A 24342-nucleotide genomic window follows, 5' to 3' on the forward strand; every position below is an offset into this window, starting at 1 on the left:
ACTTAGACTAATAAGAAGATATGTCATTTATTTACTTATATATAGTTATACTTACATATATAGTTATATATATACTACCATATACTACCATATATATACTACTCTATATATATATATATACTTATATATATTTGTTCACTTATATTATAGTTAGATGTACAACTATATCTACTTATATACTATGATATATTATACTTATATATATATATTTAATATACTTATGTAGTTCACCCATATAAGTATATTATATAAGTGTATATTACATAAGTATATAGTCTTGTACACTACTATGTCCTTATCTTCTACTATATATTTAGACTTATATATATTCTTAACTTATATTATACTTATTAACTTATACTTTATATATATTATTAACATAAATATTAAGTGTTCTATATACCTATACTTTTATATATATAGTAATAAAATTATATATATATATTGTATGCTTGAACTGCCTATTATCCCTGTTCAAACGGTTTAAATGCTTGTTCGAATGAAAATTTCCACAGTTTGAACATATATAATATGTTGGCATCATTTATAAGCTGTGACGGGATCAATTTGCGCTATATTATACCTTCAATTATCCATTCGAATGTCTATAATTGACGTTCAAACGGGTGTGAGCTAAATTGATCCAGGTGGAAAATTTTTCTCGCTTCCCTGTTTTTGGGTTCGAACGGTTAGTAAATTGTGTTCGAACGAAAAAATAAGAAATAAGATGTCCAGAAGCACAAACGTATTGGACATTTGGGAAAACTGGTTCCTTGAGATATAGAGAGCATGAGAGCGAGAGACCGTGAGAGGGACCGTGAGAGGGGCCATGAGAGGGCTGGACATCAACTATTTCTTTCTCTTCAAATTGGCAAGTTCTTTTACTTTAATATTCTATTTGTACTTGTTTTATTAAAAAACTCAAATTTATGTTCTCTTAAACTCAAATTAGTTATTTTCTCTTCTATTTTTGAACAAAAGATTAAGGCTAGAATAATATATTTGTGTTTGAATATGAGAAACATGTAAATATATTTGTGTTTGAATGTGAGAATATATTTGTATTTTTTAACAAATATGAAAATATATTTGTGTTTGTATAATGTTTATGAAATATGTATCTTATGAGTTTGTGTTTATTCCATGAATGTGTTCTCTGATATGGTGTTTGTCTCTGTTTCGTGTTTGGAATCTGGGTTGCAACCGTTCGAACACAATGATTTCCTGTTCGAACAAGTTATCATATTTGAATAGATCTTAAAGTGTTCGAATTGGTGTACTCTTATGTTGTAATACTTAAACTCAAATTTAATACTTAAAAGATAATTTATTAAAAACTATAAGGTATAATTAAAAAATAAGAAATATAAAATGGACATTAATACTTAAATTAGAAATAATACTTAAAAGATAACTTATTAAAAACTATAAGGTATTACTAAAATATAAGTAAATTTAAATTATAATTAATACTTAAAAAATGATTTCCCATAAGATTTATTAATACTTAAATTAGAATTAATACTTAAAAGATGACTTATTAAAAACTATAATGTATTACTACAAAATAAGTATATTTAAATTATAATTAATACTTAAAAAATTATTTCCCATAAGATTTACATTACTACTTAAATTAGAATTAATACTTAAAAGATAATCGGATTAAAAGCTATAAGGTATAATTGCAAAATACCCTATATATATATATACACTTAAAAAATAAGAAACATATGAATTATCTCTCACTTAAATAATTATTAATACTTCTGCTTATATATATTATTGGTGATTTGGAATGTGATTTGGAAAGTGATAGTTGTAGGAGTTGGTTTACTAATGGCTTGGTTTACTAGTTAGGAGGTAGATGGATTTCAGAGTTATTTTTATATGCAATTGAATTTTAGACCCGTTTGAGAGTTGTGACAAAACATTCTCTTAAGGAAAGAATGCTTGTGTACAACTCTTGAATTGTCCAATGTGCACAGTTTGAGATTCTATCATCATTTATATGACAGATATATTCAGTTTAAACTCTTGTGTTAGTCAATTAAAATTTTGGTTCAGTGTTTTCTTACATTCTTCAGGTATGTCGTCCGTAACTAGCATACTTGAAGAATTGTAGGGAAATGCTGCCGAAATTTTGACTAATATTAGAGTTTAAACTGAGTATATATGCGATATAGATGGTAGTCTCTTGAATGAGATAAGACCAATTACCTTATCAAAATAGAAGCAGTATTCATAAAAAGACTCTTGTAAATGTTTATCCCATGAATTAGGTATTTTTTATAGACAGTCGACGAGTAACGAAAATACAATGAAGAAGAGTTGGATGTTGTTGAGAGATAGACTTGAGCGAGACTATATGGAGTATGCACAATAGGTGAAGTTTTTTTTATAGAGTTTGCTCACATGAGTGTTGACAGTCGAGGATTTATAAGATGTTCGTGCAAGAAGTGCAAAAATATTAATTCTTATAATTTGGTGGTAGTGGAGGATCATTTATTTGTAAATATGATCGATCATAAATACTAACCTTGGGTCTTACATGGCAAACCATTTCCTAAATGAGTTAGATTTAGCAGTCAGTCCAATAAAATGAAAGAGGGTAACGACATCGACATAGATGACATTAATGTGGATGCTTCTGATGACAATGATGATAATAGAGAGGATATGACTGAGATGTTAGGCGATCTGGGTGTAGGAATATTTGGGACGAGGGATGTAGAAAGAACACCTGCACAATCATTTGAGGGAAATGAAAACTTTGGAAGACTATGGGAGGATGCACAATGAGAGTTGTACGAGGGGTGCACCCGTCATAGCAAGTTATCTTTCACGGTGAGGTTGCTTCATATTAAGTCTATTTGTCGTATTTCTGCCAAGGCTATCGACATGTTGCTAGAATTATTTAAAGAGGCCCTCTCTCAAGATAACGTAGTAACCCGTAAATTTTATGAAGCAAAGCAATTAAAGCAAGAGTTAGGCTTTGATTATAATATCATCCACGCTTGTAAAAAGATTGTGTTATCTTCTGGCAGCAATATATAGAATTTGATTAATGTCCAGTGTGTCATGAGTCAATATAGACATCCGATAAGCGTAATGTACCCTAAAAAGTGTTAAGACATTTTCTGTTAATTCCTCGACATCAAAGATTATATACGTCTCGGTTGACTGCAAAAGATATGTCTTGGCATCACATAGAAAGAGTTCAAAATGAAAACTTCCTCTCGCATCCTACAGATTTCTTATAGATAGTTTTAATATATTTGGCAACATGAGCACTTCTTACAGTACTTGGCCTGTCATATTAATGCCCTATAACTTGCCACCATGGAAGTGTATAAAGGATATGTATTTTATGATGACTTTACTGATACCAAGGCCAAGGTTACCAATGAATGAATTAGATGTATATCTGCAACCACTGATTGCAGAGTTGAAATAGTTGTGCGATCAGGGTGTTAGTACGTATGATGCGGCCTCGTCGCGGGAGTTCAAGATGCATCCTGCAGTAATGTGGACGATAAATAATTTCTCAGCATATGAAAACTTGTCTGGGTGGAGCACAAAAGGTAAAATGGCTTATCTTGTTTGCAATAAAGATACACGGTCTCAGTGGTTGACAAGTAGTAGGAAATTATGTTTCATGGGATACCATCGATATTTACCACATGATCATAGATGACGTTCAAATAGAGTGATGTTTGATGGAAGGGTTGAGTGCAGGTCATCACCGCCAGAATTGTCTGGGAATGATATTATCGAGCAGTTGGAGGATGTTTTAGAAAACATATTTGGGAAAGATATAATAATTTGAAAGAGAAAACGACAAGTATCAGAGTTGAATTGGACAAAAAAAAATATATTTTTTAGTTGTCATACTTGTCTACCTTGTCATTGTGCTAAAATCTAGATGTTATGCACATTGAGAATGAGGTTTTAGAGTCGTCTACAAGGCGGCTATGATCATGAAGTCTAATGTGATTTCTTGATTACTACTTGAACTGGATACTTGGGAACAACGGGAAGAAATCAGACTTTCTCGATTGGAAAAAAAGAAATGGCTTATAGAAGGGGATCGGAATACAAAATTTTTTCATGCGATGGTTAACTAACGGAGGAAAAATAAAGTTATTCTAACATGCGACTAGAGAATGGCACAATTTTGGAGTCATCAGAACAGGTCCATCAAGGAGCTTTAAATTATTTTCCGAACTTTCTTTCGACTAATTCTGATGTTGAACAGGTGGATCTTTCATCACTTATTCAGTGTTCGATTTCTGAGGAAAATAATGTGTCTCTTGGTAAGGCTCCGTCTGAGGCTGAGATTTTTTATGCTTTGAAGTCAGTCTCGAAAGAGAGTTCTCCTGGACCTGATGGTTTTGACTCGGGTTGCTATCTAAGTTGTTGGGATTTAATAAAAGAGGATGTTGTTGACGCAACTAAGGATTTCTTTTTAGGTTCTATTTTACCTAGATTTTACACGACATCTTATTTGGTGTTGATTCCGAAGGTAGATGATCCCAAGAGTTTTGATAAGTTTCGTCCTATCAGCCTTTGCTCAGTTGCTTATAAAAGTTTTTCAAAGGTTCTCGTGAAACGAAAGACACCTTTCTTAGCTCAATTGATTTCGCCTGAACAAGAAACTTTTATTCCAGGCCGCAACATTTTTTAAAATATTACTTTGGCATAGGAATTGGTTCACTCTATGAATAAGAAAACAAAGGGTGGCAACATTATGGTGATGATTGATATAGCCAAAGCCTACGACCGCGTGGATTGGCATTTTTTGTTATATGTTTTAACTTCCTTTGGTTTTTTGGCTCAGGTTTGTAATATTGTGAGGGAATGTGTTCAGTCACCTTGGTTCTCCATTATGATGAATGAGACTTACAAGGGTTTCTTTCAACCGTCTTTGGGCCTAAGACAGGGAGATCCGGTATCCTCATATTTATTTATTATTATGGAGGAGGTGTTGTTAAGATTACTTCGCAAGAATTTTGAAGCGGGTCGAATTGGATGTTTTTCACATCACGTGGCTGCGTCTCTTGTCTCTTATTTACTTTATGCTGATGATCTCTTAGTTTTTGTGAATGGTGGCAAGCATTCGGTTCAGAGACTAATGAAAACTTTGGAGGTGTATGAAAAGTGGTCAGGGCAATTAATCAATAAAGATAAATCGGCGTTCTTCTTCTCAAAATACATTCTAGAAGCTCGACATTGCAATCTCATGTGTTCAATGGGATTTGTGGAAGGAAAGTTCCCAGTCATCTACTTGGGAGTCCCTCTTGTTTCAAGTAGGCTCACATTAAGGGACTTAGAACCTCTTATTGAGAAGATACAGAAAAAAGTAGTTGGCTGGAACTTAAATTTGTTGTCTCAAGGTGGTCAACTTACACTCCTCAAACATGTTCTGTAATGTATGGCCACACATCTACTGGCTGTTTTAAATGTGCCGCTAAAGGTGTTTAAAAAACTAAACTCTTTGCTTTTAACATTTTTCTGGGGAGAATTGAATAGGAAGCCGAGGATGAAATGGTGTGTTTGTGATCGACTTTGTAAACTTTACAAGGAAGGGGGTATTGGCCTGAGAAACTTTCATGAAGTGCAGAGGTCCCTCCACATGAAATTTGCGTAGAGATTGCTAATGGTGGATAATCTCTGGACCAAGTTCTTATGAGCAAAGTATGTGAAACAAGGCCACATTTTAATTGCTGAGGCTAGACGAAATGCATCTCGGTTCTGGAAGCCAATCACGAAGGTTATTCCTGATGTAGCAGAGAATGTCATTGTGAAAGTGAGGGAAGGTAGTTCTTCCTTCTGGTTTGATCACTAGTTGGTGAGTGGGCCTCTATATGCCAATAGGGATGTTGTGCATACTGAAATAAAAATAAAGGATGCTTGGATCGATGGATCATGGGATGAGAATTACCTTGTTGAACTAATCGAGATTGATAAAATAGAGGAAGTTATGCACGAAATAGTGGCTAGGAAGGTTGGAGAAGATGTTACCATTTGGAAAACGGTAGGAACTGGAGTGTTTATGTCGACCTCGGTGTGGGAAGTAATTCGTGTAAAAGGTATTAAGCATCTTGGATTGGATTGGGCACCACCTCCTCCCAAAGAAGGTATCCGTGTGTATGTGGAAAGCTTGTTTTAATGGGCTATTCTTTGACTCTCGGGTGCAAGCTCTAGGAATCCCACTGGCCTCTAAGTGTGACTGCTGCTCTCAAGGCCATTTTGAAAATTTAAATCATGTATTACGTAATAGAAGTCTAGTTGCAGAAGTATGGAAGATGGCTACCATTGCACTAGGAATTAATTATGTTGCTGGTATGTCATGGTGGGCGACAGTTCTGCAGTGGTTTAGGTTAGCAATAGGTTAGCAAAGAAATCGAGCCATAGAGGCACTTTGCTTGGCGTCATCCCATCCATTATCACTTGGCGTCTTTGGCTGCAACGATGCAAGGCTCGGATGAAAAATAAAATAAAGTTGGCGTCAGAGGGTTGGATGGTAGTTAAATGCGGCTAAGGAAGATTTCATCTCTCCTGGTGAAACAATGGCCTCTTTCGGTTAGAGATGAGGATATTCTTTGGGCTCTTGAAGTTCCTTGCGTTGATTGTGTTCGGCATAGACCGAGACTTGTTTATTGGGGAAACCGGTTGAAGGATGCGTCAAACTGAATGTAGATGGGAGTTGCCATGGCAACCCGGGGAGGTGCGGTGGAGGAGGCATCATTCGTGCTCATCGAGGTACTTTCAAAGGGGCTTTTTCCTCTTTCTTTGGGCAGGGTACGAACAATGAGGCTGAATTAAGGGCATTAATTGCTGGTATATCTTTGTGTAAAGAGTTGGGTTTCAATCAGATTATTATTGAGAGCGATTCCAGTTTGGTGGTTTCTTGGTTGCTTAGTTACAAGTGCACGGTTTGAAACTTATGGGATTATTGGGATGATCTTTTGGTCTTATTGAGGGATGTGAATTTCACCATTGAACATCAATTTTGAGAAGGGAATAATGCGGCGGATTTTCTTGCTCGTAGGGGAAAGGAAGGTCACAATAATACTTTTGCTGATTTTGTTTCTTTGCCTTGTAAATTGAAAGGTATGCTTCGGTTGGATAAGGCTCGTCTATCACATGTTAGATTGTAACTTGGTTTTTGTAAGCTTGTTAGGTTTGATTTTGCTTTGTTGGGTTTGTTTTTATTTACAGTGTAGTTTTGATTTTCTCATGTATAAGGTTTTCTTCCGCCATGAGTGAGGACTATCTTAATAAAGTGCTGGAGGTGCCACCCTCCTTTTTGGAAAAAAAAAAGTATTAAACATATAGACATAATATTTTTTTTAAGCAACGGAATACTGTCAACAAAGCAAATATATCAAATTTAAAGATATACCATCATGCGGATTCTCAATCTTTTCATCGTTTGTCCAACAAAATGGTAAGTTATTCTAGTCTACGTTAAATATTAACATATAATACACTTTTCTGATTTAAGTTCTAATATAGATTTTTCTTTTGCAGAAAGAAGAAATTCCTACTGACTATGATCTGACCCAATTGTATGCTAAAACACATAAAAATCGTAATGGTATTTGGACCAGTCTCGAAGCAGAGGCAAATTATGTAAGTTTGAATTTCTTTAATTCCATTGTCTAATAATATTTTTGTTACTTATACTAACTTTAATATTTTTTATTTTTGTAGGACAATATGGTATCTCTTAAGGAAATTGTTGCAGATCCATCTGATGCATCACCTGTTAATGATGCTCAGATCTTTTCTCAAGTTATTGGATCACATTTTAGATATTTGAGGGTCTTAGGACATTGCGTGAAGTCATCCTCAATATCATCATCCTCTTTTCGAATCAGATCGAATGACGACAAGATTAAAGAATTGGAGGAAGTAGCACTTAAGATAGAACGATTGAGGTATAAGGAAAAAGAGTTGCTGAGCCGATTAGATCAAGCAGTGGATCTTGAGGCAAGATTAGAAGAGAACATGCAGAGGAGACTGGAGACAAAGGTACAAAAAGCTGTGCTTGAACAGTTGCAGACAATTATGTCCCAAAACTCTATGCCACCACCACAATATTAGAATTTATTTTTTTCTCTAATTGTCTTTCTATTATGATTTTCCAAAACATTTGAACAATTGTGATCTTTGAATTAAAAGTTATGTAATATTATTATTCTATTTTTAATTAAATTCTGTATTGTATGATTAATACCGTTCGAATGTCAATTACCTTTATTAAATCCATTCGAACAAAAATAGACTCATTCGAACACAAAATAATGCGTTCGAACGACTACTGTGAAATACAGTCCGTACGTCCATTCAAACAATAAAATATTTGTTCGAAGAACATTAATTTCCAAAACTCCATTTGAACGAAACAAATTTTAAAAATAATTAGTCGATTCGAACTAACATAATTTATGTTCCAACGCAAGTCATTTGATAAGTTTATTGGTTGAAACACATAAAATCCGTTCGAATATTTCATCCGTTCAAACAGAATCAAATATGGTCATTTGTTCAAATGAATATTTTTTACATTCCAACGGTATGTGTCGGTTTTAACCTATATTTTTCCATTCAAACGGATTTTTGAGACAAAAAATCTTCGTCTTAAAAAAAACACCAGTTCGAACAAATTTGACTGGTTCGACCTATTTTCGTCCCTAAAAATTATTTTTTGAAATGAAATTTAATTTTCATCTCCAAAAAATTTTTGAGACGGTCTTTTTGAGACAAAATTTTTTCGTCTCCAAAAACAATTAGGGACAAAATGTGGATTTTTTGAGACAATTTTTTGTCTCAAAAAACCCAATCTCTTGTAGTGTATTCACTCAAGGAAAAACCAAAGTCAAAAGACCCTTTAAATTCGAGGAGTTCTAATCAAGAGATGAGTCTTGTGCCCTAGTGATCAAGGAAGCCTGGTCTACCAAGTGGTATGGCACCCATTTCTTTATATTGACCCAAAAACTCAAAGCAGTGAAAAAAGCAATTAAAGTCTGGAATGCTAAGTACTTCAGTCACATCCAAACCAGTATAAAGAAACTTACAGGGTTGCTTAGTCAAGTTCAAGAGCAAGACCCTCCCAATAATTCTCTTCCTTAAGAGGACTCAATCAAAGATTGTCTTAATGAATATCTTAGAAGAGAGGAATCATTGTGGAAACAAAAATGAAGAATCCAATGGCTGACAACAACTAATTTGAATACTAGGTTCTTTCACATGTCGACTACTATTAGAAGAAGAAAAAATGAGATCAACTGTCTGAAGAATGATTTCATTCAATGGGACTCCAACCCTTTGAACATTCAGTCCATGTTTCTTAATCACTTCCAGAATATATTTCAATCTTCTAATCCTTCTTATCCTGAAAATTTGGACAACCTCTTCCAAGAGAAAATAACAGATCAAGATAATGAGTTACTTTGCCAGATTCCATCAAATGAGGAAATTCTGAATACCATCAAGCAAATACCTTCTTCAAAGGCTCCTGGTCTAGATGGGTTTACTGGTTTTTTCTACAAAAAATAGTGGGATATTGTCAAAGAGGATTTGCTCCAAGCCATTAAGAGTTTTTTCATGAATAGTAAGTTGCTTAAAGAGACGAACCACACACATTGTTCTCATTTCCAAGATTAGTTCTCCTAGCATAGTTCATCAATATAGACCCATTAGTCTCTCGAATGTAAGCTATAAAATCATTGCTAAAATTCTGGCTAATAGGCTAAAGGGTGTCATGCACAAGTTCATCTCTCCTAACCAGTCAGCATTTCTCCCAGGAAAAGTCATTCAAGAAAATATTATCCTTGCCCAATAAGTTTTTCATGTATTGAGGAAAAAACAAGGTAGAAGAGGACCTATGGCTATCAAAATAGACATGGAAAGAGCATTCGACTTTATGGAATGGAATTTCATTCTAAACATCTTCAAATGTCTTGGGTTTAACTAGACCTGGATTCATTGGATCAAGGAGTGCATCACAACAATCTCATATTCTGTAGTGATTAATGGCAACCCCCATGGATTTTTTTCATCTCTCAAGAGGACTCAGGCAGGGAAATCCTCTCCCCTTTTCTCTTTATACTTGGTTCAGAAGTTCTCTCTAGGTCGTTAATAAGACAGGAATAAATCGAATCCATAAAAGGAATAAGTATTTGTAGGAATGGACCTTCTCTCTCCCATATGTTATTTGTGGATGATTTAATTCACTTTGGATCTACTAATTGCAACAATGCTTTAGCCTTTGCAAATACTCTTAATACTTATTCAGATTGATCGGGGCAAAAATTCAATACCTCCAAGTCCTCCATCCAATTCAACAAAAACATAAGGCAAGAAATCAAAAGAGATATAAGAAACATCCTCCAATTCAAGATATCCCTCTCTAAGATTATATACCTAGGATTGCCTTTAAATCCCAAAAGTACAACAAAATATCACTTCAAAGATATTTTGACTAGAATTCAGGACAAACTTGCAAGGTGGAAATCCAAGCTTCTCTCTTAAGCAGGGAGGACAACTCTCATCAGATCTGTAGCAAGTACAATACCTTCCTACACTATGGCTACTACTCTGATGCCAGCTAGCATGGCAAAAAAAAATAAATATTGATAGAGTATTGATGAGATTTTGGTGGGGGAATGAGAACGATAAGAAACATAATTACACCCCCAAGGCCTAGTCCTCCATTTGTAAACCCAAGTCCATGGGGGGTTTAGGAATCAGACTTACTGCTCATTTCAACAAAGCACTCTTGAGCAAATTAGTCTGGCATCTTATCAATAATGAAACAATTAGCTAGAAAACATCTATTTTGCAGAAATACATGACTAATAATGACTGGACGAGTATCATGGCCAAAGCTTCAGATTCCAGGTTCTGGAAAAGTTTGATTAAGCAAAAGGATTTCATCTTTTCAAGTGTTATCATTCAGATAAATAATGGAGCTGCTACTTGAGTGTGGTATGACCCTTGGCTTCCTTGCTTAAATCCTCCACTTCCTACACCTCAAAGTCCAGGTATTCATCAAAACCCAAATCTTAGAGTTGCTGAACTAACACTGGAAAATCCTAGGAGATGGAACACACTTTTTTGATGCAACACTGAAGGCATCAAGGAGGATCGTAGAAGTCTTGAGTTAAGCTCTTTTCTATCAATAGAAGACAGAAAAAGAGAAAAAAGAGCAACAGAAAGTAATTGTTGCCATGTTAATGAACTCGTGATGTTACGTAATGCTTAAGCTGAGAGCAGTTCATTCCCTAATCTAATTAATAGGAACAACCCCAATTACATTGGTCGACGTGTCACATTTTGAGCGGCTTTCTATTTAAATAGTCGACTTATAAAACCACTAAAATTGAGTCATTTCAACCGCTATGAGTAAAAATGATAAAATCCAGGGTTAATGGTAGCATTACTCTAAAGGGAAAGATTTAAGTAAATGCAATTCAGGAACTACGCTTACCTACTCATCAAAAGGTTTCTGTAGAAATTATATGAATCCACAATCAAGGCATATGTGAGTAGCTCTAGCCTGCAAGAAGGTGCCTCTTTTAATAATTGTGTATCAAAAAGCCATTTAGATGCTATCTTGAATCCAGAAGATTAAAAGAAAATTAATAGCAGAATGAAGCTCATTATGCTAAAGTGTCGCTTGCCTTTTGAGCCTCAGTTAATTTCCTTCCAAAGCGGGGAGGAGCTGGTCGCTTTGGTAGTCACTTAACATCTACCTCAACACCTCTGTATCACAAATGTATAAATGGACACTAATCAAGTCACAGATCTCCTCGAAAAGAGTTAAAGAATACTAAGAAAAACTCAGCACCATCAGTTTTCTTGTGGATTTTTTTCTTTTTACATGGACTATTTGCTTACAAATATGAATGTAACAGTTAGAACTGAAAATAATACAGATGAACTGAAACAAATTCCAGTACATATATAGATTCAACAGTGTAGCTACATTTTACTCTATGGTTTTTCCCTTTATATTATGTTTGTCCGTACTGTAACAAATATAAAGTAAATATATGTAGAAAATATGCATGTCCAGTCCTACAGAAGTAGATGTCAAGCATTTAAAATTGATCGTGTTGAACTCATGGGGGTATGGATAAAGATCTCCCTATGTTACTCTTGAATTATCTATGATGAATCGGTTTGATAGCTCGCATGTTGTTATTCGTGATATTGCTCCAATGTGCTATCATCGAGATGTAATCATTCCATGGAATATTGAATTTACAGGTAGAGGATTTATCATCTCTATGGGATCGAATATTGAATTTATAGGTAGAAAATGATTATGGGGGCAGGTCCCCAAACATCAGAGTGTATTAAATAATAAATACTTGTAGACAATGACTCACTACTATGAAAAGGAAAAACAAGTTGTTTTCCTAATTAAAAAGAAATACAATCAAAGGTATCTTGGGACACAAAACCTAAAATACCTCAAGATACTAATTGTTATATCCAGGAGGATGATGCATGACCAAGTCGAGAGTGCTAGAGGGTGAAGGAAGGAGAAACAAATGTGACAGCAGAAATACCAGTCGATGAACTAGGAGGAACTGAGGGAAGATGCAAAGTGCTCATTTAAAACATACGCTCCACTCTAGAAGGGCCTATACTATTCATGGATCCTGCACAGTACAACCAGAGTAGTAAAAACTAACGCGATAGCCAAGTTGAGCCAATTGCCCCCCACAAACACTAAGTTATTAGAGAGTTTAGGAACACAAAGCACTTCAAAAATGGAAATGTTGGATGTAGAGATAGAACCTATACTAAGAGCAAGCATAATTGACCCATTGGCAGTGTGTATAGCAAGTAGTGGATATGCAGAATGCATTTTAGCGAACAAGAATGAGAAATGTAGCATATGATTGTGACAAGCAGAATCCATAAGCAAAGAGAGAGACTTACTAGGCCAGACATAAATAGCAGAGGATGATGCATTACTAGATCGGATTAGGACCTGATTGAGGAGGTTCTCCAAGTCAACCGTGGAGAGAGTGACGGTGGATCCATAGGACTGAGACGCATCTCTAATGGTTTCAGAGACTTGAGGAGTGTCTGAAATAGCAACAACAGCAGCAGGAGTTCCTTTCTTGTTACAATGGTAACATGTCTCGATGACATGGCCAAGACGTTTACAATAATGACAAAACAACCTATTGGAGCAGCAGTTGCTAGGACCATGCTTTCCAAAACAAGACTGTTGAGGTTGGTTAGAAGAGGAAACTGATGGAGTGGTAGCCAAGACACTGAGCTTGTTTTGAGTCTTTAATGTCTGCAAACGAGTTTCCTCACGGATCAAATCATTGATAGCAATATCTAGGGAAGGAATAGAAGTTTGATTAAGCAGTTGACCACGGATCGACTCAAAGTCATCCTGTAGGGCCATGAGAAACTGATAGAGACAATGATGATCACGACAAATGGCATACATGTCAACACTAGTGGGTTAGAGAGATCAATCTGATTCCAAATGTGACAAAGACCGTCCAACAAGTCATTGATGGATTGGTCAGGCTCCTGTCTAAGCTAATACAACTCGACCATAAGTTGGTACTCTTAGGACCCATGATGAGTAGCATAACATCTGGCTAACATGATCCAAGTAGATAAAGCATCATCATAGCTACCAAGTAGGTTAGAGATAGTCAAAATGGAGGTGTTGTGCATCCAAATAAGGATCTGGTGATTATGGCTATCCCATTTGAGAAGACACTGTTGAAATTGTTCAGTTTGTTCATCTCCTTTTGCACTGACTTTGTCCAATCATCCATGCAATAGATCCAAAGTTCACAACCCTTAAGAAAGTTACGAAAAGACTGAGACCACACCAAATATTTTGTACTATCTAATATCATATGAATAGGATGAAGAATCTCATTGTTTTGAGCCATTATGAGATCAAATATGCAAAAATAGACTACAAAAATAAGATCAACATGCGAAAATATGCAGAAAACCCTTGGAACGAAAAAATCAATGCATTGGTCAAAGTCAACGATCAACAGTGGTGACGTGGCTGCTAACAAGAGTAGGGCTGACGTCAGAAGTGCGCATTTGGTGCATGGATGTGAAGCTTCAAAGCACGTGCGACGTGTGGGCAGCACAACAAAAACTTTGGAAGGCACGTTGAGGCACGTGCAAGCTCCGATATGACTGATTTTGATGGCATTGAGTCAATCTCAATGAGATTTTTCCAACGATATGCCGCATGATCAAAATAGAACTTCCAGCATAATGCTTCTGAAATTTTTTAGTAGTCCTTATAGGGATTGCAACTGTCTGACGGCAGTGAGTAACACTTGAATGGCTCAACCGTAGAAGAAAGAGGCAGCAAAAGAATATTAAGAATGATGAAAACTACTAGTACTTTAAAGATCAGACTAGTATCTCTGATTCTATGTTAGAATTGCATTAATCAGTTCTATATATATCATTGTGCTATACAAAGTGGTCTATATATATAGGAGGTAAAAGGCTAGACAAGAGCCTTATCCAATCAACGTAGGACTCACAAAACACATACACTAACACTAACATATACAATAACAAATTAATCGTTAGGAAATATAAATTTAAGCCACTTGGTTTAGTCTCCGTTTCAGGATAATATTACAAATTCTACTGGTATCTTGTTTTTTTCTATTTAAAAAGAAAAAATAATAAATAAAAAGTTGATGGACAACATCATCATCTCATCCAACGAGTCCAATTTCAACCGAAACTAGATTCAATCTAGTGCCTTATAAAAACTGGATGAATACCATTTCTCTGGCATCAGATCCGGCCAAAGTTGAAGGAACCAAAACAAAAGCTAGTACTTAATAATCTTTAAAAGTATCCTTCTTCAAGAAAACAAAACAAAGAAAAGACAGACTGCATCAAATTAACATGAACATTGGCCTGATCAGTACTATATCATATAGACAAGTTAACTTATTAGAGTAAGTACAGAAAGTTCAGACATGGTCAACTACGCGAAATATGGAGACTTTAAGCACAGTAGGCTTCCTCTGGATGAGCTCAAAGACAAAGGCATCTCCTTTTTTCAAATTATTGTCCCTTGCAAAGACTTTCCACCCACTTCCTAGTTTAAGTGACGAACTCGGGTGCCTGTCATAATGGCAACGCCGGCATATGACATCCCATTCATGTTGTCCATCATCCACATCGGAAGTCTGAAGTTTGACACTTTGATTCAGAGAAAGATAGCTGGTAGCAAATCTACTAGGCACATACTGCAACAGCAAAGAACAATCTAGTAGTAATGCATGCAACTCATCATGATCATGAGAGCCATATGATATATTTCAATTTAAAGAACTTGTGATTACACATATATCATGCATGTAAAAAGGCTCAGTACCATATGATAAGATGCAGGTGACAGCATGACACGCATGAACGAAGGATTTTTAGGCTTGAAAGTTATGGCTGCTTGGATTGCTCTCTCTCTTCCTCTGGACATCCTGAGACGTCTTTCTTTCATGGATGTGCCAGAAAGTACTACTGGTCTTTCCCTATCATGATCAGATGTTTCTCCATCTTCATGTTTAGACAATATAATTTCATGAGTTTCTTTCGACTTGTCATGGCTTGATTTTTCTACATCATCATCTGATACCTGCTGCATGTCCACTCCTTGATCATCGTCCAAGTTTTTAGATGAATACTGGATCTCAGTAGCAGTCTTGTCAAATATAAGAGTATGGAAATTTGAATTTCCTTGGTATCTGAAGACTAAAAAGTAGCCAGAATCTATAGAATGACATTCTACAAAATCATGCCAACCCTCATGAAACCACATCTCCTTCTCAGTAGCTGATCTCTCCAATCCCACTTGCCAACTACAGCCATTAGGAAGAATGAGTGTTACAACGGTTGACAATTCATCCCCAAATAATCTTACAAACTTTACGGGGATCCTCTGCACAAAAACAAAAAACAATAAGCAATTAACGTACATTTGTTCCTATATATATATATTGGTCTTTGGAGTTTTGATCATTAACGAATTTCAAATTGGTCCATGCAAGCGGTGAAAAATTCGACAAACCTACTGATCTTGTGGCCGTACAAAGCATATCATAGAATAAATTACTCCGATCCTATACTGTCCATTCTCGGCTAAAATTTAGACAAAAAAATATATATGAGATCATGATCATGATCATGACCAAATATATTCTAGAATAGCATACAGTACTGTCAAATTTTATAAATTAAAAAAATATCATGATCATCAATCAACGTCATGCAACATGATCAACTAAAGTATTATAAAGAACTAAATACTTTAATTTAAAAAAATCCAACAGAAATTATAAAAAAAAAAAACAGAAGAGCTGGAATTAATTAAGATGCCATGCATACTACTCCTGGTAATTTTAGAGCTATATATATGCCAAAATAAACAAGAGCACTTTTTACGAAATGAATGATATTACGTTGGACTGGCTATTGCACTACAGAAATATATATTTCAATGCCCATCTCGTAATTAGGAGAAGAAATTAATTTAAGGTATAAGTTTAGTTTAAAGGTTCATGATATAAACTTTATTGTGCTCAAATTATGTTGATGAAAATATTGTAACTGATATCGATCCCATTAATTTATCTTACGTAATCAACATTGTTGATGTCGTGTTTTGCAGCTTGAGCAACTCTGCGTATTGGGTCGATCTATTCCTACAAATATAGGAAATGAGGGCTCGAGGTGGTAGGGGATTCCTCCGATACCTAAGTTAGTTTGGATTCTGGGTTTGTGATTTAAGGGAGTTTCAAATGAAAGTGTGTAGCCTAATCGTGGCGTGTCCGCTTCCGTCCTTCATTAAATACGGTGTGTCCTTGATCAGGCATGCCCATCTTCCAAGTTTGTCCAACTGTCTGCGCCCAAGGGTCAAGATTGTCCCTGACCCAGTGGGTGCAGATTGTCGGCTAGTAAAAGTGTCAGACCTTCTGATTCAGTCCCATGCCCCGCACGTGCTACCTCGCTGCTTCTTTATGGGCTTCTTGGGCTGTCCTCGCCCTTCGTGGCCTGGCCCGACCCATCCTATTCTCTCATACCAATTTTGTCTTACCAGGCTGTCCTTAGACCCATCAAGGCCTCGTGGGCCGGGCTCATGTGCGCAGTCGTTGTTTATTGCTGACAGCTAATTGATCAAAACGTTCAAATATTAGCTATTGCGCGCAGGTTTCAATTACTGCCTTAATTAGTCTCAGAATTGGTCAAAAAATTGGATGATATACTTTTTTGGCGATTTTTTACAATCGTCATTTATTATTTCCAATGAAAATGTCAATGCGACAAAAGCGATCGACCACTCCAAGACGAGAAAATATAGCCGGAAAAAATTATTTCTAACAACTTTACCTATTATTTCCGATGATTTTAATTGCTGAAAAATGTCAATATTCTTGTAATAAGCCAAGCAATCGGCCGGCCATTGCTATATGGACGTTGCTACGTCCACAGAGGATTTCTGCCGATCAGTTTAAATCTTTTTTTTTTTTTTTTTACTTTTTTTTTTACCATTTTTTTAAACTATTAAGATATTTTTTAAAAAAAAAATCATATATTTATTTAAAAATACCTACTAAGTAAAAAAAAAAAAAAAATACAAATAAATTTCGGTAGAGGAATTCGGCTGTGAAATTACTAGTGTTTTCCCTGCTATATATATTAATGTTGCATTAATATGCCACGGACCAAGAATAAAATGACTAAGAATAGAGCGACAGAAAATAACTGGCAGCAAATTTTCCTGTAGTGTTAAACAAGCAAGCCCTAGCTAGCTCGCAATGTATGTACATCGGTGAGGTACTACTAGATCATTACCCATATTTACAATTAATATGGGTGCATAGCATTACCAGTTTTTTTTGGGCCATGGCAGAGGGGAGCATTATCTTGAAGAAGTGCGCCGGTCTCCTACCTGCCACAGAACTCGACGGCCGCCGGTGATGATCATATTTCCAGTTAGGAAACATTCCGCTCCGGCGATTCTTTGATATATTAACCAGCTGCTGCCATGCACATGAGTACAAAAACCTAACCGATCGATATTATATATGTATGACCCTTACGACGCCCAGCTCCTTCCAATCTGCCAATGGCAGCCCTAGAAATGTCTAGCATTCACTCACCCCGAATTCATTCAAGGAAAAGACGAAATAGGACATGGTTTTGAAAATAAAGACGATGCATTCATTATTATTACCGTAATATCTTTACGTGTAATTTTACGTACAATCATAAAATATTTAAAGATTATAAAATTTTTTAAAAAAATAAAAGATTTATTATTAAAAGATTAATTTTTTTTATGTAAATCTTATATTTTTTTTTTTTCAAAATATTTACACATTTTTTTTTTTTCAAAATATTTACACAACCAATACATAATTCACAATTATAAATATATTTTGCCTACTTTTGCATATAATTTCACACGCAACTTATCGTCTGAATATCGCATTCATGAAACTGAGACAAGCTTATATGTGCCCACTTGAGAATTACTTACCTTTCAAAGAATAGGGTTCTTCAATTGGCCAAAAGATATCTTCAAATTCCCGTAAAAATTTGTGTCTCAACTGAGAAATAGATATACATATAAATAAGTAAATATTACAATATTTAAAATGAGTAATACTAGATACAATTATAAATTGTGTAAGCGTCGTGTATTTTTTTAAAAAAGGAATAAGATCAATTATTAAAAAATTAATTTTCATGTGATTTTCATATTTACTCTTTTTTTTTAAAAAGTGCGCGTTTGCACTATAAATATTATTTTTTATTTAATATTTACTATTGCTCAATAAATATTGTAGGCTCACTTCATGTGCCTATCTCTTTTCTACTTAATCGGTTGGGATAATAACTATAGTGGATCTTGATTAAAATCTACGAGTACTCCAAAGAATTACTGTTGGCCTCTCTTAATTCCAAGCACATCGTTTTTAGATTTACACCATTTCACAACACATATAAGAAAAGCTCCCAAGAGTGGAACTTTGCGATACTGAATAGTGAAGATCCAATTCGCCTTAGGCCTGTTAAGTATGTAGGGTCATGATTTAATTGAGGAGAAGAACTATATATGATCCATTATCTGAATGCAATGTATATAGAGAAAAGAATCATTGAAGACCATAAACAAGCAGCGCTCCAACTCCTCCAATACCAGCCAGCAGTCCAATGATGACCCCAATTGGAGGCAACCCTCCACCTACTACTTTCCCAGTGCTCACATCATACTCTGCAAACCTCTTCTTTGGTGCTCTACATTGAGGGCATGTGTATGAATCCGGCTGCAGAACAGGGAGACAAAAAAAAGTCCATGTTTCTCAATAAGCAGTCACCTGCTAAGAAGATATTGATGATTTACCAAAAGAATCACAAGACAATGCTTTGGGAAAATGAACTCTATTTTGTAAAACAGTGGCTTAAATGGCATGGCAACATTGTTGCCAATGCTGCGATAATGCAGAACTGAAGGCATCAAGGAGGATCGTAGAAGTCTTGAGTTAAGTTCTTTGCTATCAATAGAAGACAGAAAAAGGGAAAAAAGAACAAGAGAAAGTAATTGCTGCCATGTTAATGAACTCGTGATGTTACGTAATGCTTAAGCTGAGAGCAGTTCATTCCCTGATCTAATTAATGGGAACAACCTCAATTACAGTGGTCGACGTGTCACATTTTGAGCGGCTTTCCATTTAAATAGTTGACTTATAAAACCACAAAAATTGAGCCATTTCAACTGGTATGAGTAAAAATGATAAAATCCAGGGTGAATGGTAGCATTACTCTAAAGGGAAAGATTTAAGTAGATGCAATTCAGGAACTAAGCTTACCTGCTCATCAAAAGGTTTCTGTAGAAAGTATATGAATCCACAATCAAGGCATATGTGAGTAGCTCTAACCTGCAAGAAGGTGCCTCTTTTAATAATTGGGTATCAAAGAGCCATTTAGATACTGTCTTGAATCCAGAAGATTAAAAGAAAATTAATAGCAGATTGAAGCTCATTATGCTAAGGTGTCGCTTGCCTTTTGAGCCTCAGTTAATTTCCTTCCAAAGCGGGGAGGAGCTGGTCGCTTTGGTAGTCGCTTAACATCTACCTCAGCACCTCTGTATCACAGATGTATAAATGGACACTAATCAAGTCACAGATTTCCTAAAAAAGAGTTAAAGAATACCACGAAAAACTCAGCGCCATCAGTTCTCTTGTGGATTTTTTTCTTTTTACATGGACTATTTGCTTACAAATATGAATGTAACAGCTGGAACTGAAAATAATACAGATGAACTGAAACAAATTCCAGTACGTATATAGATTCAACAGTGTAGCTACATTTTACTCTATGGTTTTTCCCTTTATATTATGTTTGACCGTACTGTAATATATATAAAGTAAATATATAGAGAATATGCATGTCCAGTCCTACAGAAGCAGATATCAAGCATTTAAATTTGATCATGTTGAACTCATGGGGGGTATGGATAAAAGATCTCCCTATGTTACTCTCTTGAATTATCGATTTGATAGCTCGAATGTTGTTATTCGTGATATTGCTCCAATGTGATACCATCGAGATGTAATCATCCCATGGAATATTGAATTTACAGGTAGAGGATTTATCATCCTTATGGGATCGAATATGGAAGTACTCTACTATCACACTGATACTAATAACTTCCTTTAGTTGTTTTAATCACTTTGGAAATTCTTTATCATATTCGAAACCTATTGCATTGAATCACCAAATGCTGGTCTATTGAATTCAATTGTCCTTGAGTTAATTGAGGGTAGGATATTAATTGGTCCCCTGCATTTGGTATCAAAATCATCACAAACTGAACCATCTACCAAAAGTAGATTCATAAAGTGGCTAAATTCCAACAAAAGATAATGCTGCAACAATTTGGGATATGATGTTTCTCTCATAAAGTAAGAAATTCATTTATTCAAGTCAGTTGAATGCAGCCTCATCCATTGTACTATTCGGTTGCCCTTATAAACCTTCTTTGGTTATTTGCTCTCATGCTTGGGCACACAGTTCTGATTCCATATGTACTCTCTGAATGGCACCTTTTCGCACTTTTATCCATCTTCCCTGCTGGCTATAGCGATAGAAAATGATTAAGATGCAACCTTTTTACAACACTTTTCATCACTTTTTTAATAATAAGCATTTTTGTAAAATGAGTTGCAAAATAGTATTAGGAGTATTATTATTTTATAAAAATGCCCCCTTTAAAACAGAGTTTTAAAAATGTCATAAAGGGGTTGTATCTATATCAATACTCCATGGTGATTGGTCCTCATTGCTCATAACCTAGGCACCTTGGCCTACCTTTTAATATCGTCTCCTAAACTACTGACACCATGTAATTGACAAAGCTATTGAATCTATTTTCCTCGACTTTCTTCATATTTGTATTTTTCTTGCAATTCCCAATGACATTGTAAAAATAATATAAATTGAAAAGCAAGAGAATAAAAACGAAGGAAAGGAAAGATAACCTGTTGACAACGAAGTAGACAGAGTCTGGCTTTGCTTGGATGGCAGTTTTTGTAAATCCCAGCTTATCAGCTGGCCATAGCTCATCACCAAAGAAACTGCTAGTGTAGAGTACCTGGTCACCTGACTTTAGCCCTGCTCTTGCTGCATTCCCACCCCCATCCACAGCCTAAATCACAAAACCAGGTGCCAAGAACAACCTCATCAATTAAGGAAAAATACATACAAACCAACTTCATTCTACTTTTTTATGCATAAGGAATTCGGCATTTGAAGATAGATAACATAGGAATAGGAAAACTCACAGTAATGACAACACCACCACCAGGCTTTTGACCCAAAGTGAGGCCTAGTGGCTTATCAACCTCGGCCTCAAAGGTCTTTGTAGCCCCAGCAGTTTTTGCTGTGATATGAAACCCTCTTCTTACATTAGCGAAACTGCTTCTACTCTCAGATACGAAGGAATTCGAGATACCCCTTTTGGCTTCTTGAATTGAGAGGCCTTGGAAGGTGGTTTTCTAGTGAGAAACAAACATAAAGACTAGCTGTATTCAGTAAAAGAAATCTGGTAGTGATGAAATTTGGTTTTCAAGAAGTAATACCTGGAATTTAGATTGTAGGAAAGGCTTTGTTGGTGGTATTGAAGAAGTAGTGATGGAGTTGTTTCTGGGGAAGGTGGCAGTGCAAGAGGAAGAGCCTGCAACCACAGCTGTTGACATATTTGCTAGCAGTAAATTTAACAGTGTTTCTGTGTGTGAGTTGAGAGAGAGAGAGACAGAAGGGTAGGGGGAGAGAATTAAACAGGCAGTTTTGAATTTGGTTGTCGTTGTTGAGGATAGAAGTAGTTGAGTAGATAACACTAGATAGGCAGTGGAAGATAAAACAGACGAAGAGAGCCACACGCCCTCCTTCCTTACTATCCAGCCACAAATTATGACAGCCACTTTGAAGTAGATTTTACCATTCTCCAATCTGTACCTCTCTCTTTTTCTTTTTCTTTTTCTTTTTCTTTTTCGTTTTGCTTTTCTTCCCCTCATTTTGGGCCTTTTCTTTTTTGAATCAATACATTCTCACGCCGATGAAGTCCATGTGAACTGGGCGGCCTATTGTTTCCCGTACAAGTACTGGTAAGTGGTACCCTTTTATTATTGATATTTGGGCCAAAGCCATATATTAATCACCTTAAAGCGAAAGTAAAAAGAGAAATGATGTTTGCTCGAGTCGTAAGTACGTAAATATCGTGTAATTATTTTTAAAAAAATAAATAAATATAAGATTTATATAAAAAATAATAATTTTTTAATAATAGATTTGACTCTTTTCAAAACGACTGTACAATATTTATACATTTCACAATTATACGTAACATTAACAAAAAAAAACCATTTAAAAAAAAGCCATTTGGTTGCTCTCTCTTTATTTTCAAGTTGTTTTTTGTCATGCCTTTAGAGGGTAATTTTCGTCCACCAAATCTACTGCTCTCTTGCGCCACCACCCTCCATACTCCAACCTCGACTCCTCCTTGTCCTCCGCAACACCCACTCCTTGCCGAACAATTATCAGCAATGTGTGCCCCATACACAGTAGGCTACCACGCACCTCCGTAACCATCCCCTTGTCCCCTTGTCCGGCCTATATATTGACGATAGTTGATCTGCAGCAAAGAAGGGAATCGAGTCACACTAACATGTACCGCTACACATGATAAGGCAACATAAAAAACTACAAATGGACACAAAAGGCTGCATAAGCAACTAAGGAAACCATACAACTAGCGCCAACGATGTCCGACTGCAACTCATTGAATTCCAAATCACGTACGCCAATTCTCTCCTTTGTAACGTTGTACTTGTACATGAACTCTATATATTCATTCTGTAAACACCTTTTGTGTGTGTGTGTGTGTCTCATGATCAACTATATATGGGTTATCTCAAATGCTCTTACGATGTGTGAGACATTTTCACAAACACCCGTATTAATTGTCTTTAGTTCCCTCGTTATCTCAAGCATGTCTCTAACTAATTAATCTTATGTGAGAATACAAAGAAATGCGGGATTCAGGATTAGAGATCTCTAACTACTGCCCGACACCGTCAAACTAATTAGCATATATGCCTCCGTTTGTTGAAAAGTCTACTTGAAATTGACATTTTAAAAAGAATAATGATACTCATCATTCTAACTTCCATCATCCTTTCATGATATAGCATTAGGTGATTAAAATTATTTATTACATTTTACTTGTGAACTTATCATTTAATGCCACATCATGGAACGATGGGAATTAGAATAATGAATAAATTTTTTCTTTAAAAAAAAAAAAAAATCCTACGTACCAATAAGTCTAACCATCTAATGTATTGGACTAAATCAATTATTTGATATCATTTTTGTTTTATTTTCTGTGTAAGTGTATATATCATTTTAGGGTATTAATTTGTTGGGAAACTGATCTACCCTTCATCATGATCATGTATTCAGTATTTGTCTTTTTTTTAACTATATCACTGTGATATAGTTAAAAAAAATTAAACTTACTGGAGATAAAACCAAAAAAAAAAGTCAACCACAAAGACTAGAATTTGTAACTTCACAAAGTGAAAGTAGTCCAGTCGTACGAACAGATGCTAATACTGAAAAACGAGATTAATCAGTATAGATGAATATTAAAAAAATATAATGATGTGGACGATGATGAGCGTGATATTATTAAAGATTTATGCCATGTTTCTTGCCAATTAACGTAGTGAAAAA

The 24342-nt window shown here is 35.5% G+C and overlaps 2 protein-coding genes across 2 annotated transcripts; both read right to left on the reverse strand.

The window, feature by feature from the left end:
- Positions 1 to 14873: 14873 nt before the first annotated feature.
- LOC121257964 (B3 domain-containing transcription factor VRN1-like) lies at positions 14874 to 18252 on the reverse strand. Its single transcript, XM_041159265.1, has 3 exons — positions 17931 to 18252; positions 15422 to 15982; positions 14874 to 15293 (listed from the first exon to the last, which is right to left on the reverse strand). The coding sequence occupies exons 1-3, from the start codon at positions 18045 to 18047 to the stop codon at positions 15015 to 15017; spliced, it is 957 nt and encodes a 318-aa protein (XP_041015199.1). The 5' UTR covers positions 18048 to 18252; the 3' UTR covers positions 14874 to 15014.
- Positions 18253 to 19050: 798 nt separating this feature from the next.
- LOC121257965 lies at positions 19051 to 22486 on the reverse strand. The gene is made up of 6 exons (XM_041159266.1): positions 22188 to 22486; positions 21891 to 22103; positions 21588 to 21754; positions 20110 to 20191; positions 19917 to 19985; positions 19051 to 19373 (listed from the first exon to the last, which is right to left on the reverse strand). Exons 1-6 carry the CDS (start codon positions 22302 to 22304, stop codon positions 19203 to 19205), a joined length of 819 nt encoding a protein of 272 aa, XP_041015200.1. The 5' UTR covers positions 22305 to 22486; the 3' UTR covers positions 19051 to 19202.
- Between the last annotated feature and the right edge of the window lie 1856 nt (positions 22487 to 24342).

The sequence above is a fragment of the Juglans microcarpa x Juglans regia genome, chromosome 3S (assembly GCF_004785595.1).
Source record: "Juglans microcarpa x Juglans regia isolate MS1-56 chromosome 3S, Jm3101_v1.0, whole genome shotgun sequence".
Taxonomy (NCBI): Eukaryota; Viridiplantae; Streptophyta; class Magnoliopsida; order Fagales; family Juglandaceae; genus Juglans; species Juglans microcarpa x Juglans regia.

Bases quoted from the DNA above. Each gene is read 5' to 3' on its own strand.
- LOC121257964 (XM_041159265.1), bottom strand. From the start codon at position 18,047: ATGTTTCCTAACTGGAAATATGATCATCACCGGCGGCCGTCGAGTTCT. The intron at 15,983-17,930 runs GTAATGCTATGC...GTTTTTGTGCAG, and splicing joins CCATGGCCCAAAAAAAACTG to AGGATCCCCGTAAAGTTTGT. The intron at 15,294-15,421 runs GTACTGAGCCTT...TTGCTGTTGCAG, and splicing joins CACCTGCATCTTATCATATG to TATGTGCCTAGTAGATTTGC.
- LOC121257965 (XM_041159266.1), bottom strand. From the start codon at position 22,304: ATGTCAACAGCTGTGGTTGCAGGCTCTTCCTCTTGCACTGCCACCTTC. The intron at 22,104-22,187 runs GTATTACTTCTT...GTTTCTCACTAG, and splicing joins TCCTACAATCTAAATTCCAG to AAAACCACCTTCCAAGGCCT. The intron at 20,192-21,587 runs GTTATCTTTCCT...TCTGTGATACAG, and splicing joins GTCTACTTCGTTGTCAACAG to AGGTGCTGAGGTAGATGTTA.